The sequence below is a fragment of the Lissotriton vulgaris genome, chromosome 1_1, assembly GCF_964263255.1.
Source record: "Lissotriton vulgaris chromosome 1_1, aLisVul1.2, whole genome shotgun sequence".
Taxonomy (NCBI): domain Eukaryota; kingdom Metazoa; phylum Chordata; class Amphibia; order Caudata; family Salamandridae; genus Lissotriton; species Lissotriton vulgaris.
The window spans coordinates 1,697,573,542-1,697,597,207 of NC_141685.1; the positions used below are offsets into that span (position 1 = coordinate 1,697,573,542).

At 48.4% G+C, this 23,666-nt stretch overlaps 1 protein-coding gene and 1 pseudogene across 1 annotated transcript in view; both read left to right on the plus strand.

Annotated features, from left to right (window-relative positions):
• FBH1 (F-box DNA helicase 1) overlaps window positions 1-23,666 on the plus strand; it is a 618,156-nt gene that overhangs the window by 387,760 nt on the left and 206,730 nt on the right. Inside the window, exon 13 of the mRNA XM_086918941.1 lies at window positions 15,488-15,624. Within this exon, the coding sequence (XP_086775067.1) occupies window positions 15,488-15,624 (137 nt within the window). The remainder of the gene's footprint in view (window positions 1-15,487; window positions 15,625-23,666) is intronic.
• Window positions 616-15,366, plus strand: LOC147751079 (uncharacterized; annotated as a pseudogene).

The following is a 23,666-nucleotide window of genomic DNA, read 5'->3' on the forward strand; positions in this document are numbered from 1 at the left end:
GAAAAACTTGAGTTTCTCTGCCAGGCATGGCGGAGAACTGATATTGAAATGTCCATAGCTCTTGGAACATGACCGTGTCATGACCTGATTGTTTGACCCGTCTAGCTGCCGCTTGGCCATCAATAGTTAGTTTTGAAAACTTTGCTTGGTCTTCAGAAGAGAATTAAGGTATGACGTTTCGTGCTGAGTCTAGTAATGCATGTATATATGTGCTGAAGAGGCTGGTTGCCTTTTATGTTACCTGACAAGAACATCTTTTTGGCAGATTGTTCCATTTTCTTGGTAAAGGAAACTTGCTCTGTATATATTATATCATTAGGTGGCTATATCATGCACAGAGTCCAAAGATTCTGACAGAACTGTACAAGGCTCAAAAATCCCCAAAGGACACTATTTGTGGTAGTGTGGGTGAACAGCCTGAGGCTCAACTCAGAGAAGTGCAAGACATTTGTTATTCACACAGTGACTAATAAAGGACACACAACTCAAAAAGGAGATTGACACCAGTTTTAGAAAAATAAGCTAATTTTAAGATTTATTTTAAGACAAATGTGTTTTTCAGAAAAAAAGACTTTATACACTTAGTGCAATTTTCAAGTTTTGCAATGTTGACCAATGGAGGAGAACACGAATGTGGTATTTCAGGTAAGTACACGACTTGCAGTTATTGTCTTTGGGGTATCAGCTCAATACCAGTCAAGGTTCAGATTGACACCAACACTGCACCACCAGCAGACCTGGGCGCCCGGATGCAGAGGTCAGATTTGGGGTCATGGCCCAATTAACCAATGGAGACTAGGGGTTCTTGAAGATGAACTGCTCACAGGTGAGTGAAGTGGTGTCAAAGGTCAGTCTCATGGAGTTAAGGTAAGTACAAGGGGGGCCACAAGGCAGCTCCAACCTTACACCCTCAGCAGCACAGGAGCGGCTAGATGTTGAGTGCCAACACAGCATTGGGTGCCCAATGCAATTAAATAGGGTAGATTGAGGTTGAAGAAAGGCTGCAGGTTCAGGCCTGGAGGCTGGATGAAAAAACCCACAGCTGCCCAGGTAAGCAGAGCTGCTAGGGGTTTTAGGGACACCATTGGTTAGTATCCCCAAGACCCTGAGGCTTTCAGTGCAGGGGTGTCCTTAGGTGTCGGGAAACAGATTACTTGGCATTTCAGGGGGATTCTTTGAGTTGAGCCTCCAGGCCTCGAGGCGGAGTCTGGCAGTGGTCAGCCCACAGTGGACTCGTGCTCAGAAGCGCTGGAGAACCTTCACTGGACCAGTAGGCGACTTGGACTCGGTCATTGGGCGTCTGGTGCAGTGTTGGATCCGGAGGTGAGTTTGTGGTTCCTCAGGGCGGAGTTGTTTTTCTTTGTAGATTGTTTATTCTGGACAGGTCTGCTGTCTCTAGGTGATTTAGATTCTTTTTCGAAGGCAGACAGTCCTCCCAGACCTTTGGAGATCACTGGGCCTGCAGGGCAAGTCATTTTTTTGTAGCAGAGGCGAAAGGCAGCAGACCGGCCGGCAGGGCTGGTCCAGCATCAGTCACTGGCTCTTCTTCTCTCATGGTGGTGTGGCTCTTCAGTGTCCGGGCTTCTTAGGTCATCGTAGATCTAATGCAAGGGTCTGGGGGAGCCAACTAAATACTAGATATAGTGGTGTTACAGGGTAGTAATAGGTAGGGACCAATGGGGTCTTTACCTGGGGTGGCTACACCCACTATTATGCCATCCTCCTGTGGAAAGGGCCATATTTCTAGCCCTGAATGGTTAAATCCACCATCTTCAAAATGTCGGGCACTGAAAAGTGTTCTTTACTTCACCTTCAGCATCTGAGGGGTGGAGTTGTGGAGTTGGCAAAGGGGGGCACACCTCCTATTCTTACTAAGTATTCAAGCTGGTTCTCCCGCTAAATGTGGGGGTTTAAACAGGGGGCTGCAGTTGCTGGGGTCACATTACTGAGGGACTGGCCTTTGAAGCTTCCTCTTTGAGCACTGTGCCCATCCTGGGGGAGGAGGCGTGACACCTCTGCCCAGGATGTGCTTTGTTTCTGGCTTCAGAGAGCAGGAGCTCTCAACGCAGGGGTCCAGAAACATCTCTGGTGTCGGCAGGCTGCCTAAAAGCAGTCGGAGACCACATCAGGGTTGGTAGGCTTTCAGGGGGCACCTCTGAGGTGCACTCTGAGTACATGTTTTAATAAACCCAACACTAGCATAAGTATGGGTTTATTAAGAGGAGTTGTTTGGTACTGAACACTCATGGGTTTAGCGAAGCCATCATGGTGCTGGGGAACTTGAGCTGCCGGGTTTCCAGCCCATGTACTCTCTATGGCTTTCCTAGCACTTACAATATTAAGGAATATACTAAAATATTGTAGGGGCCCTGCACAGGGAACCTGTTGGTAGGGACCCTGTGCACTCCAATTGAAACCACATAATTTTCCAGGCAGAAAGTGGGAGGCTAACCATGTCAAAAAAAGCCACTTTCTCACACTTGCCTTCTCTGTCAGAGGCAGCAGACAGAAAGGAACCTGGAGTAAGCTTTGATGAGCAATAGAGTTAAACTACCAATCTCTCTGGAGATAGAGGTGACAATAGGAATACTGAGTCCCCAGGAGCTGGTGTGTAGTATCTTGCTATCCATCTGGAGACCACTGTGGAAGTTGTAGGTTTGTTCTATTTCGCTAAGATGAGATCGATTTTACGTCTCATTAAAGGGCAGCAAACGTTGTACGGTATGTGATTGTTGAATGTAAAAACTCTGTCAAAATATTAGTCTTTAATGTTATGGTTGAGAGAGAGGCAAGTTCAAGACATTTGCCAAACTGCAACATGGTATTCAGTGCATACATTCACTAAGCACTACTGTGTGGATGTTCAAATGAACAAGGAAGCGCAAGTGGGACAGAAGGGCTTACAACACATTTTCAGTAACCAGTGCTCATCTTCTACCCAACCACCACAATAAGGACAAACCGCACCTAAGTCTATGCACAGCATAGTGAATCCAGAAAGATTAACGCTGCAAAACGTATAGTTTTGCAGCGTGAATCTTTCTGGATTCACTATGCTGTGCATTATTCCGCGATCTGGTGGTTGGGTCCGGATTCGTAGTCTTTTTTCTTTTTTTTTTTTGTAGCCCAGGTGGGCGTCGACGTCCCACCATTTGGTGCACCTTCGTGACGTCGGCACGCTTCCTGCGGAAGCTCCCACCCTTGGGCGCCATCTTCAGATTCTTTTTTCCGCCGTTGGGTCTGGATCGTCGCATGAAGCTCCGGAGAAGTTTCAGGAGAAAAGAAGGAAATACACCAAGTTTTTGAGAAAAAAAGACCGAGGGAAGTCGGAGAAGAAGACCTCCTAGAGCCAGAACGAAGAAAGAGGAGAAAACCTCGTGATATTCGACGGCCAAGGAGAAAGCGCGCAGGGGGCCCCCTGAGCGAGCACATGGACAACACCCCATTCAAGTTCTGCCATACTTGCCACCACAAGTACGCGCAGAAGGACCAGCATCCGGTCTGCAACCTCTGCCTGCCGATTGACCACTCCAGCGAGGATTGCAACGCCTGTTCAATCTTCACGCCGAAGACTTTGAGAGTTCGAGAGAGACAAAGGGTGGCCCACCACACGATGCAAGGGAAAGGGACCACGCCGACCCTCTACCAGCTGGGTGCCTCCTCCGACGAAGAGGAGAACATCGCCGAGGGACCAGATGACTTCACGGTCGTAGAGACCGATGTGAGACCTTCAAAAAAGGTAGGAGAGTCTACGACCCCGAAAACCCAGACAGGGCCGAGAAAGACTGAGGGAGAACCCCGAAAAGCAGAGGCTAAGTCCTCGAAAGGAGCGCCGGCGATGACAGTTTCGACGTCCGAAGCCGCATCCTCCGAAAGGCCAAGCGGATCCTTCGAAAAGGACTCCCAGATGGCAAAGACCAGCGAAAAGCAAAGGTCGTCGAGGCAGGCCCTCGAGAAGGGACCCTCGAGCGAGAAGACGCTCAGAATGGCCTCGACGTCGAAGGTACCGTCGAAGAGACCAGCCGAAAAGCTCGACGCCGAGCAAGCGGCAGAGATGGAGAAAAAGAGAAGAAGGCTCGAGGCCGAAATGGAGAGTATGCTCCAGAGGAAGAGAGTCTTCGAGGAAACAATGAAGACCTACTCGATTCCCTCGAAGACCGCTGCGACCGCCGAAGAGGTAGAGGTGCAGGAGGACTTCGAGGCCGAGGAGCCGCCGAAAACTCCAAACCCCACAGATGAGGGAGAAGAGAAGGACTTCTACCGCTCGGAAGGAGATTACCTCCGCGAGAGCTACTGCTCAGAATCCTCGGCGTCGCTAGAGGAAGAATGGCAGGATCTCGAGGCCGATAACCCCGAAGAACCTGTGGAGACATACCCTTCGAGACCTTCGCCGCCAGACGACATCGGGGCTTACTATGAGGTCGTTAAGAAGGCTGCAGCAGTCTACAATGTGAAGTTGGAGGAGGAGCAGACAAAGGCTGACTTCCTGCTAGAAACTTTGCTCCCCTCGCAGACGAAAAGCAGCTTCCTGCCCAAGCTGAAGAGCGTCACGGCCCAAGGGACTGAAGCCTTCAAGGAACCGGCCACATGCAGGTCAGTGACCCCGAGGACGGAGAAGAAATACAAGTTCTCCTCCGAGGACCCCCCTTATATCCAGGGCACCGTGGCAGCTGACTCTATAATCGCGGCAACGGCCAGAAGAAGGGCCAACGTGCCAACCACATCTGGGCCACCATCTGATAAGGAAAGCAGGAGGATGGACCTCACTGGAAGGAAAATTGAAAGAAATGCCGCTATGCATTGGAGGATGGCAAACTCCAATGCACTCCTGAATAGACACCAATATCAGCACTGGGATGAGATGAGCCAGTTGCTGAAACACATGCCTGAGGAGTACAGGCAGAGGGCAGCCCACCTCGTGGAGGGGGGAAAGGGCATAGCAAACGCATGCCTGAAGACAGCCCTAGATGGGGCAGAAACATCTAGCAGGCTGATGGCCATAGGCATCACTGAGAGAAGGCAAGCCTGGCTCAGAATATCAGGCTTCAAGGCAGAAGTGCAAAACAACATCCTGAACACCCCCTTCAACGGGGAGACGCTGTTCGGGGCATCAGTAGATGACAAACTGGCTCAGCTGAAGAAGGACAATGAGACAGCCAAATCGATGGGAGCCCTACAATTCAGGGGGATGCGGAGAGGCACCCCCACAAGGAGACCAACTGGTAGAGGGGGAAACCAGCAATCACATTCGCAACAGTCGCACCACCATGGACAACCAATAGCACCAGGGTCAACCGAGGCAGAATTGAAACTCCCAGAATAGGGGCCAGTCCTTTCGAGGGAGAGGAAATGGACGGGGCCAGAGACGGAGAGGTGGTGATCAACCCCCCCAAAAGTGACTCCATGAGGAAGGAGGCGCTCACCCACCCAAAGCCTCAGGGGGGAGAGCACCAACAGCTAATGGGAGGCTCACACGGACACGGCTCAAGAGAACACACAACACCAGTAGGGGGAAGGTTGCGATTTTTTCTACACGAATGGAGAAAAATAACCACTGACAAGTGTATACTAAACATTATACAGCACGGATACTGCATAGAGTTGGAAAGATATCCACCAAGCAGAAAGCCAAAGAGAAGGGGTCACAAGGGCAAAGAACTGCAGTTGCTCCAAGAGGAAGCTCTGGAACTGCTCCTCAAAGAGGCCATAGAACAAGTCCCGCACAGAGAACGGAACAAGGGGGTGTACTCAAACTACTTCCTGGTACCAAAGGCGGACGAGGGCCTAAGACCCATCCTGGACCTACGGTTCCTGAACACCTACGTAAAAACTCAAAAGTTCAAGATGACTTCCCTGCAAGAGGTCATCCCACAAATAAGGCCCGGGGACTACTTGTCCACCATAGACCTAAAAGACGCATACCTGCACATCCCCATGAACAGGAAACACAAACACATGTTAAGATTCAAGTTGAACGAAGACCACTACCAGTTCACAACCCTGGCTTTCGGACTCAAGTCAGCGCCAAGGGTCTTTACCAAATGCCTTGCGGCGGTGGCCGCACACCTACGAAGGAAGGGTATACATGTGTACCCCTACCTGGACGACTGGCTCGTGAAAGCAAGCTCTTACACGAGGTGCAAAGCTCACGCAGAACAGGTCACAAGAACGCTCACGAACCTGGGCTTCTCCATCCACTGGAGAGAGTGCTCCATGGACCCAGAACAAGTGAAAATCTTCCTGGGAGCCCTGATCAACACAGTCGAATGCAGAGTGACACCCAGCGAGAAGAGAACACTCAGCCTGCTGAGGGAGAAACGTCACTACCAGAAGGGGCAAGTTCTGACAGTGAGGACGGTGAGCAAGATCTTGGGGATGATGGCGTCATGCATCCACCTGGTCCCCAATGTTCGGCTAAAGATGAGACCACTACAGGAGTGGCTGCAACAGCAATGGTCACAAGCAGAAGGAAGTTGGGAAGATCTAGTGGTTGTTACGCACAATGTGCAGGAGGTGATGAAATGGTGGACGAAGGAGAATATAACGATTGGGAAACCTCGAACACCACCGGACCCAATTGTGACCATCACCACAGACGCATCCCAGAAAGGATGGGGTGCACACATGAATAGGCTCAGAGTGAGGGGTCTGTGGAACCCAGGAGATGCAGTCAAGCACATCAACTACCTGGAACTGAAAACGGTGTTGCTGGCCCTCAAGGCCTTCCAAAAGCACCTTTACAACAAAAGGGGGATGATACAGACAGACAACACCACAACGATGTTTTACATCAACAAGCAAGGGGGGACTCAGTCATTCCCCCTGTCGAGCTTGGCTCAAGAAATATGGAGATGGGCGATCCCACTCAGGATAGACCTGCTTGCCATACACCTGCCAGGGAAGGACAATGTGGAAGCGGATTGGCTCAGCAGGCAAGCATCGGTGTCCCACGAATGGGAACTGAACAACCAGGAGACAGAGAATCTGTTCAGGAGGTGGGGCACACCAACAATAGACCTGTTTGCAACACGCCAGAATGCAAAATGCCAACACTTTGCATCGAGGGAACAGGAACCGATGTCCCATGGGAATGCCCTATGGATAAGCTGGTCAAAGAAATTTGCCTACGCTTTTCCACCGACGCCACTGATCCCCAGAGTCCTGAACAAGTGCAGGTCGAGCAACATGACTCTCATCCTGGTGGCTCCCCAATGGGCGAGGCAGACTTGGTACTCTCAGATTATGGAGATGTCGCAGGGCAGAGCACACAAGTTCCCAAAAAGAAGAGACCTTCTCTCCATGGAAGGGGGACAAGTTCTACACCCAGAACCAGAAAGCCTCAGCCTGTCAGCGTGGCTCCTGAGGACTTAGAGTTCGCACATCTAAAACTACCAGAGAGCACACTTCGGGTGCTGAGAGAAGCAAGGAGACCCAGCACGCGGAAGTGCTATGGGGAGAAATGGAAGAGGTTCACACAGTGGTGCCATAGGAAAAACCTGGAGAGAAAACTGACTAGAGAGTCTACAGTACTTAGATACCTCACGCACCTGATCAAAGCTAAACTAAGCTCGTCCTCGCTGAGGGTTCACCTGGCAGCGATTGTGGCATACACAAGAGGAGAAACAGGAAGAAGTTTCTTCACTTCCAGAGTAGTTAAAAGGTTCTTGGAAGGAGCGAACAGAATAGCGCCACCCAAGAGGATGCCGCCGCCGGCATGGAACTTGAAAGTGGTACTGACGGAACTCATGAAGCCACCGTTTGAACCCATCCATAAAGCGTCACTACAAATGCTGACAATGAAGACAGCCTTTCTAGTAGCAATAACATCGCTACGCAGAGTGAGCGAGCTACAAGCTTTGACGCTGCAAGAACCGTACATACAAATACACAGTGACAGGGTCGTGATGAGGACAGACCCGCATTTCATGCCCAAGGTAGTATCTAAATTCCACATGAACCAAAGTATCCAGATACCTAGCTTCTTCCAGAAGCCCACGTCAAACGCGGAGAGGGCGCTCCACACTCTAGACGCAAGGCGGGCAGTAATGCACTATATAGAAAGGACGAAAGAACACAGGAAGACGAAACAATTCTTTGTGTCCTGCGCAAGGAGTCTCCTGGGTAGACCAGTGACTAAGAACACCATAGCAAGATGGATTGCCAAAACAATACAGCTCTGCCACATGCAAGCTGGTGAAGAGCTCACGGAGGGGCCACGAGCCCACTCAACCAGAAAGAAAGGGCAAGGATCGCCTTCCTGGCAAACACGCCCATCCAAGACATATGCCTGGCGGCAACATGGGCTTCAGTGCACACTTTCACTAAACACTATTGCGTAGATGTGCAGATGAACAGGGAAGCACAAGTGGGCCAAAGAGTGCTTCAACATATCTTTAACAACCAACGCTCATCTTCCACCCAGCAGCCACATGAGTGACAAAACCGCTACGAAATCTATGCACAGCATAGTGAATCCAGAAAGATTCACGCTGCAAAACGAATAGTTTCTTACCTGTCGGTGTCGTTTTGCAGCTTGAAGATCTTTCTGGATTCACTAGCGAACCCACCCACCTCCGCCAGAAAGATGAGGCTGGAGAAGGTGGAAGGACATAGAGTAAGATAGGAACGTTTAACAAGACAAATATACGTGAAGAAGTTTACGTTGAAGGAAAGTTTAATACACATAGCCATGGATTCACCACAAAAAAGAAAAGAAAAAAGAATCCGAAAATGGCGCCCAAGGGTGGGAGCTTCCGCAGGAAGCGTGCCGACGTCACGAAGGTGCACCAAATGGTGGGACGTCGACGCCCACCTGGGCTACAAAAAAAAAAAAAAAAGAGAAAAAAGACGGACCCAACCACCAGATCGCGGAATATTGCACAGCATAGTGAATCCAGAAAGATCTTCAAGCTGCAAAACTACACCGACAGGTAAGAAACTATTCGTTTTGCAGCGTGAATCTTTCTGGATTCACTATGCTGTGCATATTCTGCAATCTGGTGGTTGGGTCCGGAATCGTAGTCTTTTTTTCTCTTTTTTTTTTTTTTTTTTTGTAGCCCAGGTGGGCGTCGACGTCTCACCATTTGGTGTACCTTCGGTGACGGCGCCATCTTCAGATTCTTTTTTCTGCCGTTGGGTCTGGATCGTCGCGTGAAGCTCCAGAAGTTTTGGAGGAGAAAAGGAGGAAATACAACAACTCTTCGACGGTAAAGACCTGAGAAGATTGGGAGAAGAAGACCATCAGAGAAGAGACGACGAAGAAAGGGAAGAACATTGAGATCTTCGACATCCTTGGAGGAATACGCACACAGGGGGCCCCCTGAGCGCAGGGATGTATAAGACACCCTTTAAATTCTGCAAAAACTGCCACCACAAGTTAGCGCAGAAGTACCAGCACCCGGTCTGTAACCTCTGCCTGCCAATTGACCACGAGAGCAGAGACTGCAACGCCTGCTCCGTCTTCAAGCCGAAGACACTCCGAGTTCGAGAGAAACAGAGGACAACTCACCACACGATGCAGGGCAAGGGCCAGGCCCCGACGCTTTACGAACTGGGCCTCTCCACCGACGACGAGGACAACATCGCCGAAGGTCCAGATGACTTCACGGTCGCAGAGACCGATAAGAAAACGCCTGACAAGGTACGAGAGTCTACGACCCCGAAAACTCCCACAGGGCCTCGAAAGCCAGAGGCAGACTCTCGAAAGTCAGAGTCCAGAGCCTCGAAAGGAACACCGGCGCCGAAAAGTTCGACGACCGAAGCTGCATCCTCCGAAAAAGAGCCCAGCGGATCCTTCGAGAAGGACTCCCGGATGCCGAAGACCGTCGAAAAGCAAAGGTCGTCGAAGCAAGCCCCCGAAAAAGGGTCTTTGACTTCGAAGGAAAAGGAGCCGAAGAAAGCTTCGACATCAACGACGCCGCCGAAGAGAGCAGCCGAAACGCTCGACGACGAGCAGGCTGCAGAGATGCTGAGAAAGAAAAGAAGGCTCGAGCCCGAAATGGAGAGCATCCTTCAGAGAAAGAAAGACTTCGAGGAAAGGATGAGAAGTTACAGGATCCCCTCGAAGCCGGCAGCGGCCGTCGCTGAGGTGCAGGAGCACGAGGAGTCCGACGTCGAAGAGCCGCCGAAAACTCCGGAGCCCTCGGAGCACGAAGAGGAAGAGGACCTTTATTACACAGAAGGTGATTACGTGGAACAGCAGTCAAGCTACGGCTCAGGTTCCTCGACGACCCAAGACCAGGAATGGCAGGACATCGAGGCCGAAAACCCGGAGGAGGCTGTGGAGACATACCTCTCGAGGCCTTCGCCGCCGGATGACATTGGAGCATACAATGAGGTCGTCAGGAAGGCAGCGGCAGCTTATAGGGTTAAGCTGGAAGAGGAGAAGCCAAAAGCAGATTTCCTGCTGGAAACATTGCTCCCCACGCAGACAAGAAGCCAATTCCTGCCCATGCTGAAGAGTATCACAGACCAGGGGAAGGAAGCCTTCAAGGACCCGGCTACATGCAGATCAGTAACGCAGAGGACGGAAAAGAAATACAAATTCTCCTCCCAGGACCCGGCTTACATCAAGGGGTCCGCCCCAGCAGATTCAATAATCTCTGCAACGGCCAGGAGAAGGGCCAACGTCCCAACAACATCTGGGCCTCCACCTGAGAAGGAAAGCAGGAGGATGGACCTAACGGGCAGGAAAATAGAGAGGAACGCCGCAGCGCACTGGCGGATGGCGAACTCCAACGCCCTCCTAAACAGACATTAATACCAGCATTGGGATGAGATGGGCCAATTGCTCAAGCACGTCCCGGAGCAATATCGTGAGAGGGCATCACACCTTGTGGAAGAGGGGAAAAGCATTGCTAACTCGTGCCTGAAGACAGCCTTGGATGGGGCTGAAACATCCAGCAGACTGATGGCTATAGGCATCACAGAGAGAAGGCAAGCCTGGCTCAGGATCTCGGGCTTCAAAGCTGAGGTTCAGAACAACATCCTGAACACACCCTTCAATGGTGAAACACTGTTCGGAGCCCCAGTTGATGAGAAGCTCACCCAACTGAAGAAGGACAACGAGACGGCAAGGTCCATGGGGTCTCTGCAATTCAGGGGGATGAGAAGGGGCACTCCGACACGGAGGCCGAACGGCAGGGGTGGAAACCAGCGAGGAGAATCACACCAGGCGTTCCACCAGGGACAACAGAGTGACAACCAAGGCCACCAGGGCCAGCAGAGGCAAAACTGGAACTACCAGAACAGGGGCCAGTCCTTTCGATCAAGAGGAAACGGACGAGGCCAGAGAAGGAGAGGCGGTGAACAACCCCCTCTAAGTGACTACACACGGGAAAAGGTGCTCACCCACTCGAACCCTCCGGGGGAGGAGCACGGAAAAACAAAGAGGAAAGGGCTACACGGACAAGACACAAAGGAACATGTAACACCAGTATGAGGCAGGCTGAGATTTTTTCTCCAGGAGTGGAGAAAAATAACCACAGACAAGTGGATACTGAACATCATGCAGTTCAGATACTGCATAGAGCTGGTAAAGAATCCACGAAACAGGAAGCCAAAGATAAGAGAGCACGCGGGAAGAGAGCTGCAATTGCTCCAAGAGGAAGCTCAGGAACTCCTCCTCAAAGAGGCCATCGAAACGGTCCCATTCAAAGAACGGAACGGGGAGTGTACTCAAGGTACTTCCTGGTGCCAAAAGTGGACGAAAGCCTAAGACCCATCCTGGACCTACGGTTCCTAAACAAATATGTAAAGACCCAAAAATTCAAGATGACGTCCCTACAAGAGGTCATCCCGCAGATAAATGCCGGGGACTTCTTGTCCACCATAGACCTCAAAGATGCGTACCTGCACATCCCCATGAACAGGCAGCACAAGCACATGCCAAGATTCACAGTGAACCAGGATCACTACCAATTCACAACCCTGGCTTTCGGTCTAAAGTCCGCACCAAGGGTGTTCACCAAATGCCTCGCGGCAGTGGCCGCACATCTGCGAAGGGAGGGGATACACGTGTACCCCTACCTCGACGAATGGCTCATAAAGGCAAGCTCTTACAGGACATGCAAAAATCACGCAGAGCTGGTCACAAGAACGCTAACAGGCCTGGGATTCTCCATACACTGGGGAAAATGCTCAATGGAACCGGAGCAGGTGAAGATCTTCCTGGGAGCTCAAATCGACACCGTCGATTCCCAGCGAAAAGAGAACACTCAGCCTACTGAGGGAGAAACGTCACTACCAGAAGGGGCGAGCTCTGACAGTGAGGACAGTGAGCAAGATCTTGGGAATGATGGCGTCATGCATACACCTGGTCCCCAATGTACGCCTACAGATGAGACCGCTCCAAGAGTGGCTACAACAGCAATGGTCACAAGCAACAGGAAGTTGGGAGGATCTAGTGGTTGTAACGCACAGGGTGCAGGAAGAAATAAGGTGGTGGACCAAAGAAAGGATAACAGTAGGGAAACCTCTAACACCACCGGACCCAACAGTGACCATCACCACAGACTCATCCCAGAAGGGATGGGGTGCACACTTGAACAAGCTCAGAGTGATGGGTCTGTTGAGCCCTACAGATGCGGTCAGACACATCAATTACCTGGAGCTGAAAACAGTGTTGCTAGCCCTCAAGGCCTTTCAGAAACACCTGTACAGCCAGAAGGTGCTGATACAAACAGACAACACCACAACGATGTTTTACATCAACAAACAGGGGGGAACTCAATCATTCCCTCTGTCAAGCTTGGCACAGGAAATCTGGAGATGGGCAATACCACTCAAAATAGACCTGCTAGCCATACACCTGCCAGGGAAGGACAATGTAGAAGTGGATTGGCTCAGCAGGCAGACGTCAGCATCCCACGAGTGGGAACTCAATATACAGGAAACAGAGAGACTATTCAGGAGGTGGGGCACTCCAACAATAGACCTGTTTGCCGGAATGCAAAATGCCAATACTTTGCATCCAGGCAACCAGAGGCACTATCACGGGGGAAAGCCCTATGGATAAGCTGGTCGAAAACATTTGCCTACGCTTTTCCCCCGATACCACTGATCCCCAGGGTTCTCAACAAATGCATGACAAGCAACATGAAGCTCATCCTGGTGGCACCACAATGGGCCAGGCAGACCTGGTACTCTCAGACAAATTATGGCGCAGGGCCCCCCCAAGTTCTCAAAAAGAAGAGACCTACTCTCCATGGAAAACGTAGAAGTTCTACACCCAGAGCCGGAGAGCCTCAACCTCTCAGCCTGGCTCCTGAGGACTTAGAGTTCGCACATCTAAAACTACCAGAGAGCACCCTGAGGGTGCTGCGAGAGGCAAGAAGGCCCAGCACACGCAAATGCTATGGGGAAAAATGGAAAAGATTCACTCAATGGTGTTGCAAGAAAAAACTCCATAGAAAACTGACATAGGAATCTACGGTGCTAAGGTACCTCACACACCTAATAAAGGCTAAGCTAAGCTCATCCTCGCTATGGGTACACCTGGCAGCGATTGTGGCATACACAAGAGGAGAAACGGGGAGAAGCTTCTTCACATCTCAAATCGTAAAAAGATTCCTGGAAGGGGCTAAAAGAATAGCACCACCAAAAAGAATGCCGCCACCGGCTTGGAACCTGAATGTGGTACTGACAGAGCTCATGAAAGCACCTTTCAAACCCATCCACAAAGCATCACTGCAAATGCTGACTATGAAAACGGCCTTTCTGGTAGCAATCACCTCGCTACCTAGAGTGAGCGAACTGCAGGCTCTAACACTGCAGGAACCCTACATCCAGATACACAGTGACAGGGTCGTGATGAGAACAGACCAGCACTTCATGCCGAAGGTGGTGTCAAGGTTCCACATGAATCCGAGTATTCAGATCCCACACTGCAAAACGAATAGTTTCTTACCTGTCGGTGTAGTTTTGCAGCTTGAAGATCTTTCTGGATTCACTAGCGAACCCACCCGCCTCCGCCAGAAAGATGAGCCTGGAAAGGAAGGTGGAAACACATAGAAAAAGAAAGAAAGTAGAAGCTTACAAGATACGTGAAAAGAATTACGTTGAAAAAAGGATTAACAAACATAGCCATGGATTCACTACAAACACAGAAAAGAAAAAAGAGACAGAAAAAAGAATCTGAAGATGGCGCCCAAGGGTGGTAGCTTCCGCCGGAAGCATGCCGACGTCACCGAAGGTACACCAAATGGTGGGACGTCGACGCCCACCTGGGCTACAAAAAAAAAAAAAAAGACTACGATTCCGTACCCTACCACCAGATTGCGGAATATGCACAGCATAGTGAATCCAGAAAGATCTTCAAGCTGCAAAACTACACGGACAGGTAAGAAACTATTCGTTTCTTACCTGTCGGTGTAGTTTTGCAGCTCGAAGAAAAGGCCTCAAAACCTGGTTGTTCACCCAGTAGGCCTTTTGCTTGTTCTGTTCTTTCTATCTGTGATATTTTCTCTTTTAATGTGTTATGTTAGCATATTGCAGCCCTCCTTTTTAAAAGCGCCGGGACACTCTTTTTGAGTAGCCGTGCGCTCTACAAAAGCCATTATAACATAACATAACATAACATAACATAACTAGCAATCCCACCCTCCTCCACCAGAAAGATGAGACAAAAAGAACGGGAGGTTACACTGCACACATAACTAAATGGATCAGCAAAAGAAGATAACACAAGACAAGAAAAAATAATCCGAAGATGGCGACCAAAGGTGGGAGCTTCCGCAGGAAGTATGTCCATGTCACGAAGGACCCCCAAATGGTGGTATGCCGACGCCCACCTGGGCCACAAAGAGGAAGAAAAAGGGAAGAAATACTACGATTCCGAGTAAGAGGTTTTGTTGACGAACAGCTAAGAGGAAACCAACCAGAAGAAATCCCATTCGAAATCTAAACAGAATATGTGGGAACATTCACTGTAGCTGCAGGATTAAAAATGCACAGACATACTAACAAGCACCATCACTTTACATTTCCTTACTTGCCCCCTCTCTACGGAATTTCCAACCTTGCAGGACCTCAATTTTCAAAGTTTTAGGAGAGGCCACTGTTTCTTTTATAGGTCTAGCAGGGGCCCCTACAACCTTTACTGATAAGGAATGTGATTGACTGTATCAGTGCTGCATAAGTGCATGTCGTACTCTAATCTGCATACAAGTTGCAGTCTCCTTTATATTCACGAATGGGCACACAAGCATTGCTAATTATAGAATGGACTTCTAGGAGTTGAATGTGCTTTTATAAGAGGATGAGTTTGCATAAACTCTTGCACTAGATAATGGGTTTTGTACTTAGTCAAAATGTTGTATAGGTCCAAGGGATTATGATGAAATTAAGTATGAGGTGTATGAGAGCTGATTTTAAAGAATAATGGTACATGTTAAAGTATTTAATGTTCATTTGTCCGTCATGAAAACCTAAACTTAACATTTGTGAATTAACCCCATTTTTGATCATGAAATATGTTTTCTGCTTTTAGCTATCATGGATATTGTTTTGTCGCAAGCATGTGGAACCATTTTAGTAGGAGACCCTCATCAGCAGATCTATACCTTTCGTGGTGCAGTCAATGCACTGTTTGAAGTGCAGCACACACACATATTTTATCTCACACAGGTAAGATCTTAAGCAAATTATTCTCTGACTAATAATATTAGATGGCATTATATATAGGGTGATCACACTATCTGTCAGTCGTTGATTGTTAGATAACAGTATTTCTTAGCCAAATCCGCAAACTGGAATATTTTTTATTGGTTATTTTTGTCAGAAAATCCTGGTCACCCATATCATCTGTGCTACTTGTTTAAAATCTTTAACACTCAGGGGAAAGCGAAGTTTAAACTGTATGTTTTCAGGCTATATTTGGTAGGTTTCTGATCTGTTTTATTGAGACTACATGGTTATGTCCTAGCTCCGTGGCGGTTCTTTAACACTATAGCAACATTACTATCACAAGCATGCTCTTTGTAGCAGCTTCCTGACTGTTTTCAGAAAAGTTAAACACGTCTTTTTGGAAAATGAGGTGAGGATTATTGACTATTTTCCATAAATATTAAGTTTGTTCCTCCTTTACATTTATAATTTTAACTATTAGTAATCCAAAGGCAGAGAGGCACATTCATCAATAATGAAATACACGTTCACACTTGAGTTGTTTCTAATCCATTATTCACATTTGTAACTGTTTTATTGTATACTTTTTTGCAGCTTACTGTAATTTATGTCACATTTAGAGACAGTATTTCTTCAAAGCTAAAATATATTTATTGGCTATGTTCAAGAAATAGTTGAAACAGTAAAGCAAATACAATATTTGTAAAATATTGCCATTGGCTGCATTTAAATAAACCTAATAAATGACCAGCTGTGTTGGTTTGTAGTAACAACATTTATGCATATAACAACATAAAATAGCTTGCTACTTGGGTATTGGCCTGAGCCGAAGCTAAGGGCCCATAACGTGGCAGCAAGATTTTATGGGTAAAATGGATATCTGTAGCAGTTTGTAAGACCATTAGAACATTCCGCCCGATGAGAACTCCAACAGCTCCAAGTAGATTCGCCACCCTTTCACAGTTCCTGTTATCCATGTTTGACAATTACAGCAACTATCTAAAATAGACAGCAATAACTGTGAAAGGAGGATCGTGTCTCTTTATTTCATGTTAACACCACTATCCAGTTATCAGAATGTGGGTAAAAGTGGGGGTAAACTTGCAAAAAACGTGCTTATAAACAACGTTGTTCAGCCATAACCACAGCAAAAGGGGTTAAATAATACAGTGAGATAAATTTGCAATAAAAATTTTTGGGGAGCATGGCAACACTGGATTTCTGGAGATGTTTTCTTGTAAGATTGGAATTTGTAACGCCAAAAGGTAGTGGGGAGTAAGGATAAAAAACTACAATCTAAACAAACACCACAAATACAAAAAAATAGTTATGTTATTAACTTGCATTTTTAACATTATAGCGAGTTCATTCAAAATTTAGAACAATATGTCATATATATATATAGATAATATTGCATTCGTTTGTACATCTAGTATTAAAATATCATATGACAGATATAAATCAAGCAAGATATTTTCAAATTATATACAATATTTCACAGATGCCGAAGATGCCAACATGTGTTTCATAGTTGAATTGTCCCTTCTTCAGGGCTGCAGAAAATATAATAATGCATTTGTACTTATTTCTCAGATATAATATGTGGTAAAACCTTAGACTGTATAGCACCTACATTGAACATCCTACAAAAAAGCAATAGTGATACTCAGAAATTTTTTTTTGAGGTATGTGTCGTTGTAGATGCATGTGCTTAGCATAATCCCGCCATCTAGATTCGGATTCGGATGTGTGCAAGTTGTTTTTCTTTGAAAAAAGTATTTTATTTCACTAGTTATATTGCCTCCTCCTCTTGCATGTAATTCGGATGGTCCTCAACTCCACATATTGTTTTCTTACCCTGACCGGTTCAGAAGTGTGCTCCTCTCCCCGGTTTCACAAAGCCGTCGGTTACTTTCCTGAATACCGTTGGTATTGTTTAGAACGTGGCTCTCTCTCTTTACTTTAGTTAACTACATTGAAGTCGAGCTCGTCTGGGCGACTCAGGTCGGCTGCGGCCCATTTGGGCCTTCACCCTTTGAGGTAGAATTCCTCTTCGACATTCCTTACAAGAGATGTCCACTTGGTGAATAGCCCAGAAACCTTATTAGTAGTAGTATAATTTAGGCGAAACAGTCTGCAAAGTTAGTTGTGAATAGATCCACAGATATGTAATTGGACAAGTGTGAGAATAGTATGAACTAATTTCAGCGGGATGATGTAAAGGGCTACTATTGAAGAGCAGGGCTTCAGAATTGGAGTGGTTGATTTTGTATCCACCGATATCTGTAAATTCTTGGATCTTAGCAAGCATATTTAGGATGTTTTATTCGTCAGTGGCCAGATAGAGTTTCTTATAGCTCGCAAAAAGTTTTATTTTGGCTGAATCTTTAATTGGGGCTCTGATTAATGCATCTTGCCCAAATGCAGCAGCCAGAGGCTCAATGACTAGGGCAAAAAGAATGTCTGACATAGGGCTCCCTTGTCTTGTCCCCCTCTTGATTGTGACGTGCCCTATTGTAGGAAGCTGGCTCTGTATATACTATACCAAAATGAGGTAGTGTGCACAGAGACCAGTGGAACCCCAAATGATGGCAGAGGTAAAAGTAGGTGGCACCTTACTCTCTATCTGTAGTAGTGTGGGTGGGCAGTAAGGCTTATCAGAGGGTAGTGTTAAACATTTGTTGTACACACTCAATGATGTCACACACTCAAAGACTGAACTCAGACCAATTTTGTTTGTATAAAAATATTAAGTTATTTTATTTCTAGAAGCAAGCCAACCCTGGCACAGGTAAGTGAAATAAATGCTTTGCAACATATTATGCAGTATTTACAAGTGAATGCAAGTTCAAATGCAGTTGTTTGAAATACAGGTAAGTCAAGGTATTACAATTACTGTACAGATTACTTTTTAGATTACTTTTTCTACTCAGTGTGATATGCCTAGATATCACACTAGGACATTTCCTAGAGAAAATGTAAGTAAAATCAGCTTTCCACAATTGTTATTTTTCAGGTTTCCATACAAATAAACTCCGCACAGAACATTCTTCAGAGATAAACAGTTGATAGGTTCCTATGGAGAGAAATTAAGTTTTGCAGCATGAATCTTTCTGGATTCACTATGCTGTGCATTATTCCGCAGGCTTGTGGTTGGGTCCGGATTCGTAGTCTTTTCTCTGTTTTTTTTTTTTCGATGCCCAGGCGGGCGTCGACTTCCCACCTTTGGTGTATTTCCGGAGACGTCTGCACACTTCCTGCGGAAGCTCCCACTCCTGGGAGCCATCTTCAGATTCTTTACCTGCGGTTGGGTCTGGATCGTTCCTGAAAGGGCTCCAGACATTTTTGGAGAAAGAAGAAGAAAATACGCACCTTTTGCAAGAAAAGAGATTGAGAAGACTACAGGAGACTACATCATCGAAGAGGACAACGAAGGAGAAGAAGAACTTCAAGAACTTCGACGTCCATCGGAGAATGCAAGCTCAGGGGGGCCCCTGAACGCATGAGATGGAAAACACGCCTTTCAAATTCTGCCGTAACTGCCACCACAAGTACGCGCAGAAGGACCAGCACCCGGTCTGCAACCTTTGCCTACCAGTCGACCACGAGAGCAAGGACTGCAACGCCTGCTCTGCCTTCACGCCGAAGACTCTTTGAGTGAGAAAGAGACAGAGGATAGCCAACGCCACCATGCAGGGCAAGGGACAGCCACCATCCCTTCGAGACCTGGGGCTATCATCGGGAGAGGAGGACAACGCCGCCGCCGAAGAAGACGGCTACACGGTCGTAGAGACCGATATTACGAAGACTCCAAAGAAGGTAGGAGACTCTACGGCCCCTAAGGCACAGAGAGACCCAGAGTCTCGGAAAAATTGAGGGCAAAACCTTGAAAGCGGTGACGCCGAAAACTTCGGCATCAGCGGCTACACCAAGGCATAGCGGATCCTCTGAGAAGGACTCCCAGGCGCCTAGAGCTGGAGTACAGCAGAAGACGTCGAAAATCGCCCCCGAAAAGGAACGTTCGACGCCGAAGGAAAGGGACCCGAAGGGTGCTTCAGCATCGACGAAGGACCCGAGAGCCAGCTCGGCACCGAAATCTTCGACGTAAGTCGGCTCGGCGCCGAAAAAAGCGGCCGATCCATTCGACGCAGACCACGCAGACGAAATGGAGAAAAAGAAAAGACGCCTTGAGGCCGAGATGGAAAACATCCTGCAGCGGAAAAAAGATTTCGACGCCAGGATGAAGGAATACACAATCCAGACAAAACCTAGGGTACAGGTGGTCGAGGAAACTGAGAAGGAGGACTACGACGTCGAAGGACAGTCTGGGGGGCGGGGGGGGTCGAGAGCTTCGACGACCAAGAAGAGGAGGCAGCGTCCTACTACGAGGATGAAGGAGACGACGACCGCAGGACACTCCTCGGGTCTGCATCCTCTGAGACTCAGGAAGTAGACTGGCAGGACGTCGACACCGAAAGTCCAGAGGAAGCCGTCGACACGTATCCCTCGAGGCCCTCGCCGCCAGATGACATCGGAGTCTACAACACAGTCATCAGGAATGCAGCTGCTGTTTTCAAGGTAAAACTCGACGAAGAAAAGCAGAAAGCATACTTACTTCTCGAAACACTACTCCCTACATAAACAAGGAGCCAGTTCCTGCCCATGCTCGACAGTGTCATAGCACAGGGAAAAGAGGCTTTCAAGAAACAGCTACATGCAAAGCGGTCACTCCCAGGACGGAGAAAAAGTATAAACATTCCTCAAAGGACCCACCCTACATTCAGGGATTGGTCTCAGCAGACTCCATCATCGCAGCCACAGCAAGAAAGAGGGCCAATGTGCCTACCACTTCTGGGCCACCTCCAGACAAAGAAAGCAAGAGGATGGACCAGGTGGGGAGAAGAATTGAACTGAATGCGCAATGCACTGGCGCATGGCAAATTCGAATGCACTGCTCAACAGGCACCAATACCAGATCCTGGAAGAGCTGGGCCAGTTAATAAAGAGCATGCCACAGGAATTCAAGCAAAGAGCTGAAAACCTTGTCGAAGAGGGGAAGAATGTAGCCAATTCTTGCCTCAAGACTGCCCTGGACGGAGCAGACACCTCCAGCAGGCTCATGATGATGGGCATCACGGAGAGAAGACAGGCCTGGCTCAGGATTTCGGGCTTCAAGCCAGAATTACAACACAGCATCCTCAACACTCCGTTTAACGGAGAAACGCTGTTCGGGGCCCCAGTTGACAAGAAACTCAGCCAACTGAAAAAGGATAACGAGACTGCAAGATCCATGGGGGCATTACAGTTCAGAGGTACTAAAAGGGGCACACCGTCACAAAGACCTAACGGGAGGGGAGGAAACAAGCCAGGGACATCACACCAGGTGTTCCAGCAAGCCCACCAAGCAGACGCCTAGACACAGCAGGGGCAGCAAAAACCGTCCTGGCAGTACCAACCAAGAGTCCAGTCCTTTCGCGGGAGAGGAAATGGACGTGGGCAAAATAAGAGAGGGGGACAGCAGCCCGCCTCTAAGTGACTTAATAAAACTCCATGTGCCCACCCGAGCAAAAACTCCCAGGGTGGATCAGAAACACATCGGACAGGAGTTACACGAACTACACACCTCAGTACATGTAAGACCAGTGGGAGGAAGACTGAAACACTTCTTCAGGGAGTGGAAGACTATAACAGCATACAAATGGGTACTCAACATCATACAGTACGGGTACTGCATAGAGTTGGAGGGAAAGCCAACGGACAGGAAGCCAAAAAGAAGGCCACTAGCAAGGAAAGACCTAGAGCTCCTTCAGGAGGAAGCAAAGGAGCTCCTGCAAAAACAAGCCATAGAGCCAGTACCTTACAGGGAAAGGAACAAGGGCATATACTCCACATACTTCCTGGTACCAAAGGTGGACGAAACTATGAGACCCATCCTGGACCTAAGATTCTTAAACAAGTTCGTAAGAACACAGAGGTTCAAGATGACCTCCCTACTAGAGGTACTTCCTCAATTGCAAGGCGGGGACTTTATGGGCACCATAGACCTAAAAGATGCCTACCTGCACATCCCAATGAACAGGGGCCACAAACACCTCCTCTGATTCATCATCGGAGAAGACCACTACCAGTTCACAACCCTGGCATTCGGGCTCAAAACGGCACCAAGGGTTTTCACAAAATGCCTCTCAACAATCGCAGCACACCTACGAAGGGAAGGGATACACGTGTACCCTTACCTGGACGACTGGCTGATCAAAGCAAGCGCATACAAAATGTGCAAGCAGCACGCACAGAGAGTGACCAGCACACTGAGGAACCTAGGATTCTCCATCCACTGGGGAAAATCCTCCCTGGAACCAGAACAAATAAAAATCTTCCTGGGAGCACAGATCGACACCTTACAGAGCAAGGTGTTTCCCCAGTGAGAAGAGAACGATGGCGCTCGTGAGGGAGACGCAGCTCTAATAGAAGGAGCAAGCTCTGACAGTGAGGACAGTGAGCAAAATCATGGGCATGATGGCATCATGCATACACCTAGTGCCAAACGTACGGCTCCACATGAGACCTTTACAGGAATGGCTACAGGAGCAATGGTCACAAGCTACAGGTCGTTGGGAGGATCTAGTGGTTGTAACGCACGCAGTGCAGAAAGAGATGGCATGGTGGAACATGGGGAACATAACAAGGGGGAAGCCTCTGACGCAACCAACGCCAACAGTGACCATTACCACAGACGCGTCCCAGAGTGGATGGGGCGCTCACATGGAGAAACTCAAAGTAAGAGGCATGTGGACACCAGCAGATGCGGTCAGACACATCAATTACCTGGAGTTGAAGACAATTTTCCTAGCCATAAAGGCCTTCCAAACAAAACTGTACAACCAGAGAGTGTTGATCCAGACAGAAAACACAACAGTGATGTTTTACATCAATAAGCAGGGGGGGAGCCAATCAGCCCTGCTTTCGAAACTAGCGCAGGAGATATGGAGATGGGCCATCCCACGCAAGATAGACCTGCTAGCCATACATCTACCAGGAAAGGACAATGTGGAAGCAGACTGGCTCAGCAGACAGACATCGGCATCCCACGAGTGGGAACTCAATGCACAAGAGACGAGAAGGCTCTTAGACAGGTGGGGACACCGTCGGTAGACCTATTTGCAACACGCCAGAATGCAAAATGCCAAAACTTCGCATCCAGACAGCCCGGGGAGGGCTCCCTGGGGAATGCCCTATAGATGGACTGGTCCAGGATATTTGCTTAAGCTTTTCCCCCCGATACCGCTGATACACAAGGTACTCAGCAAGTGCAGAGTGAGCAACATGACCCTGATACTGGTGGCACCACAGTGGGCCTGGCAGACATGGTACTCGCAGATCATGGAGATGACACAGAGTGCACTCCACAGATTCGGGAGAAGAAAGGACCTACTCTCCATGCACAACGGAGAAGTGCTGCATCCAGAGCCAGAGAGCCTGACCCTCGTAGCTTGGCTCTTGAGGACATAGAGTTTGCGCATTTGAAAACTGCCAGAAAGCACCCCGAGGGTACTTCGGGAGGCACGAAGACCCAGCACACAGAAGTGCTACGTAGCGAAATGGAAGAGATTTACACTGTGGGGCAGGAGGGAAACGCTACACAAAAGATGAAAAAGGAGTCAACAGTGCTAAAGTACCTCACGCACCTGCTCGACAAAAGTCTGAGCTCATCCTCACTGAGGGTTCACTTGGCAGCGATAGTCGCTTACACGAGAGGAGAAACGTGCAAGAGTTTCTTCACATCACAGTTCGTTAAGAGATTCCTGGAGGGAGCAAAAAGGATCGCACCGCCAAAGAGGGTGCCACCACCTGCATGGAACCTTAACCTAGTCCTGACGGAACTCATGAAGGAACCTTTCGAACCGATTCACAAGGCCTCCCTAGAAATGCTGACCATGAAAACAGCTTTCCTGGTAGCAATCACTTCACTGCACAGAGTGAATGAACTGCAGGCACTAACACTACAGGAACCCTACATACAGATACACAGCAATAGGGTGGTG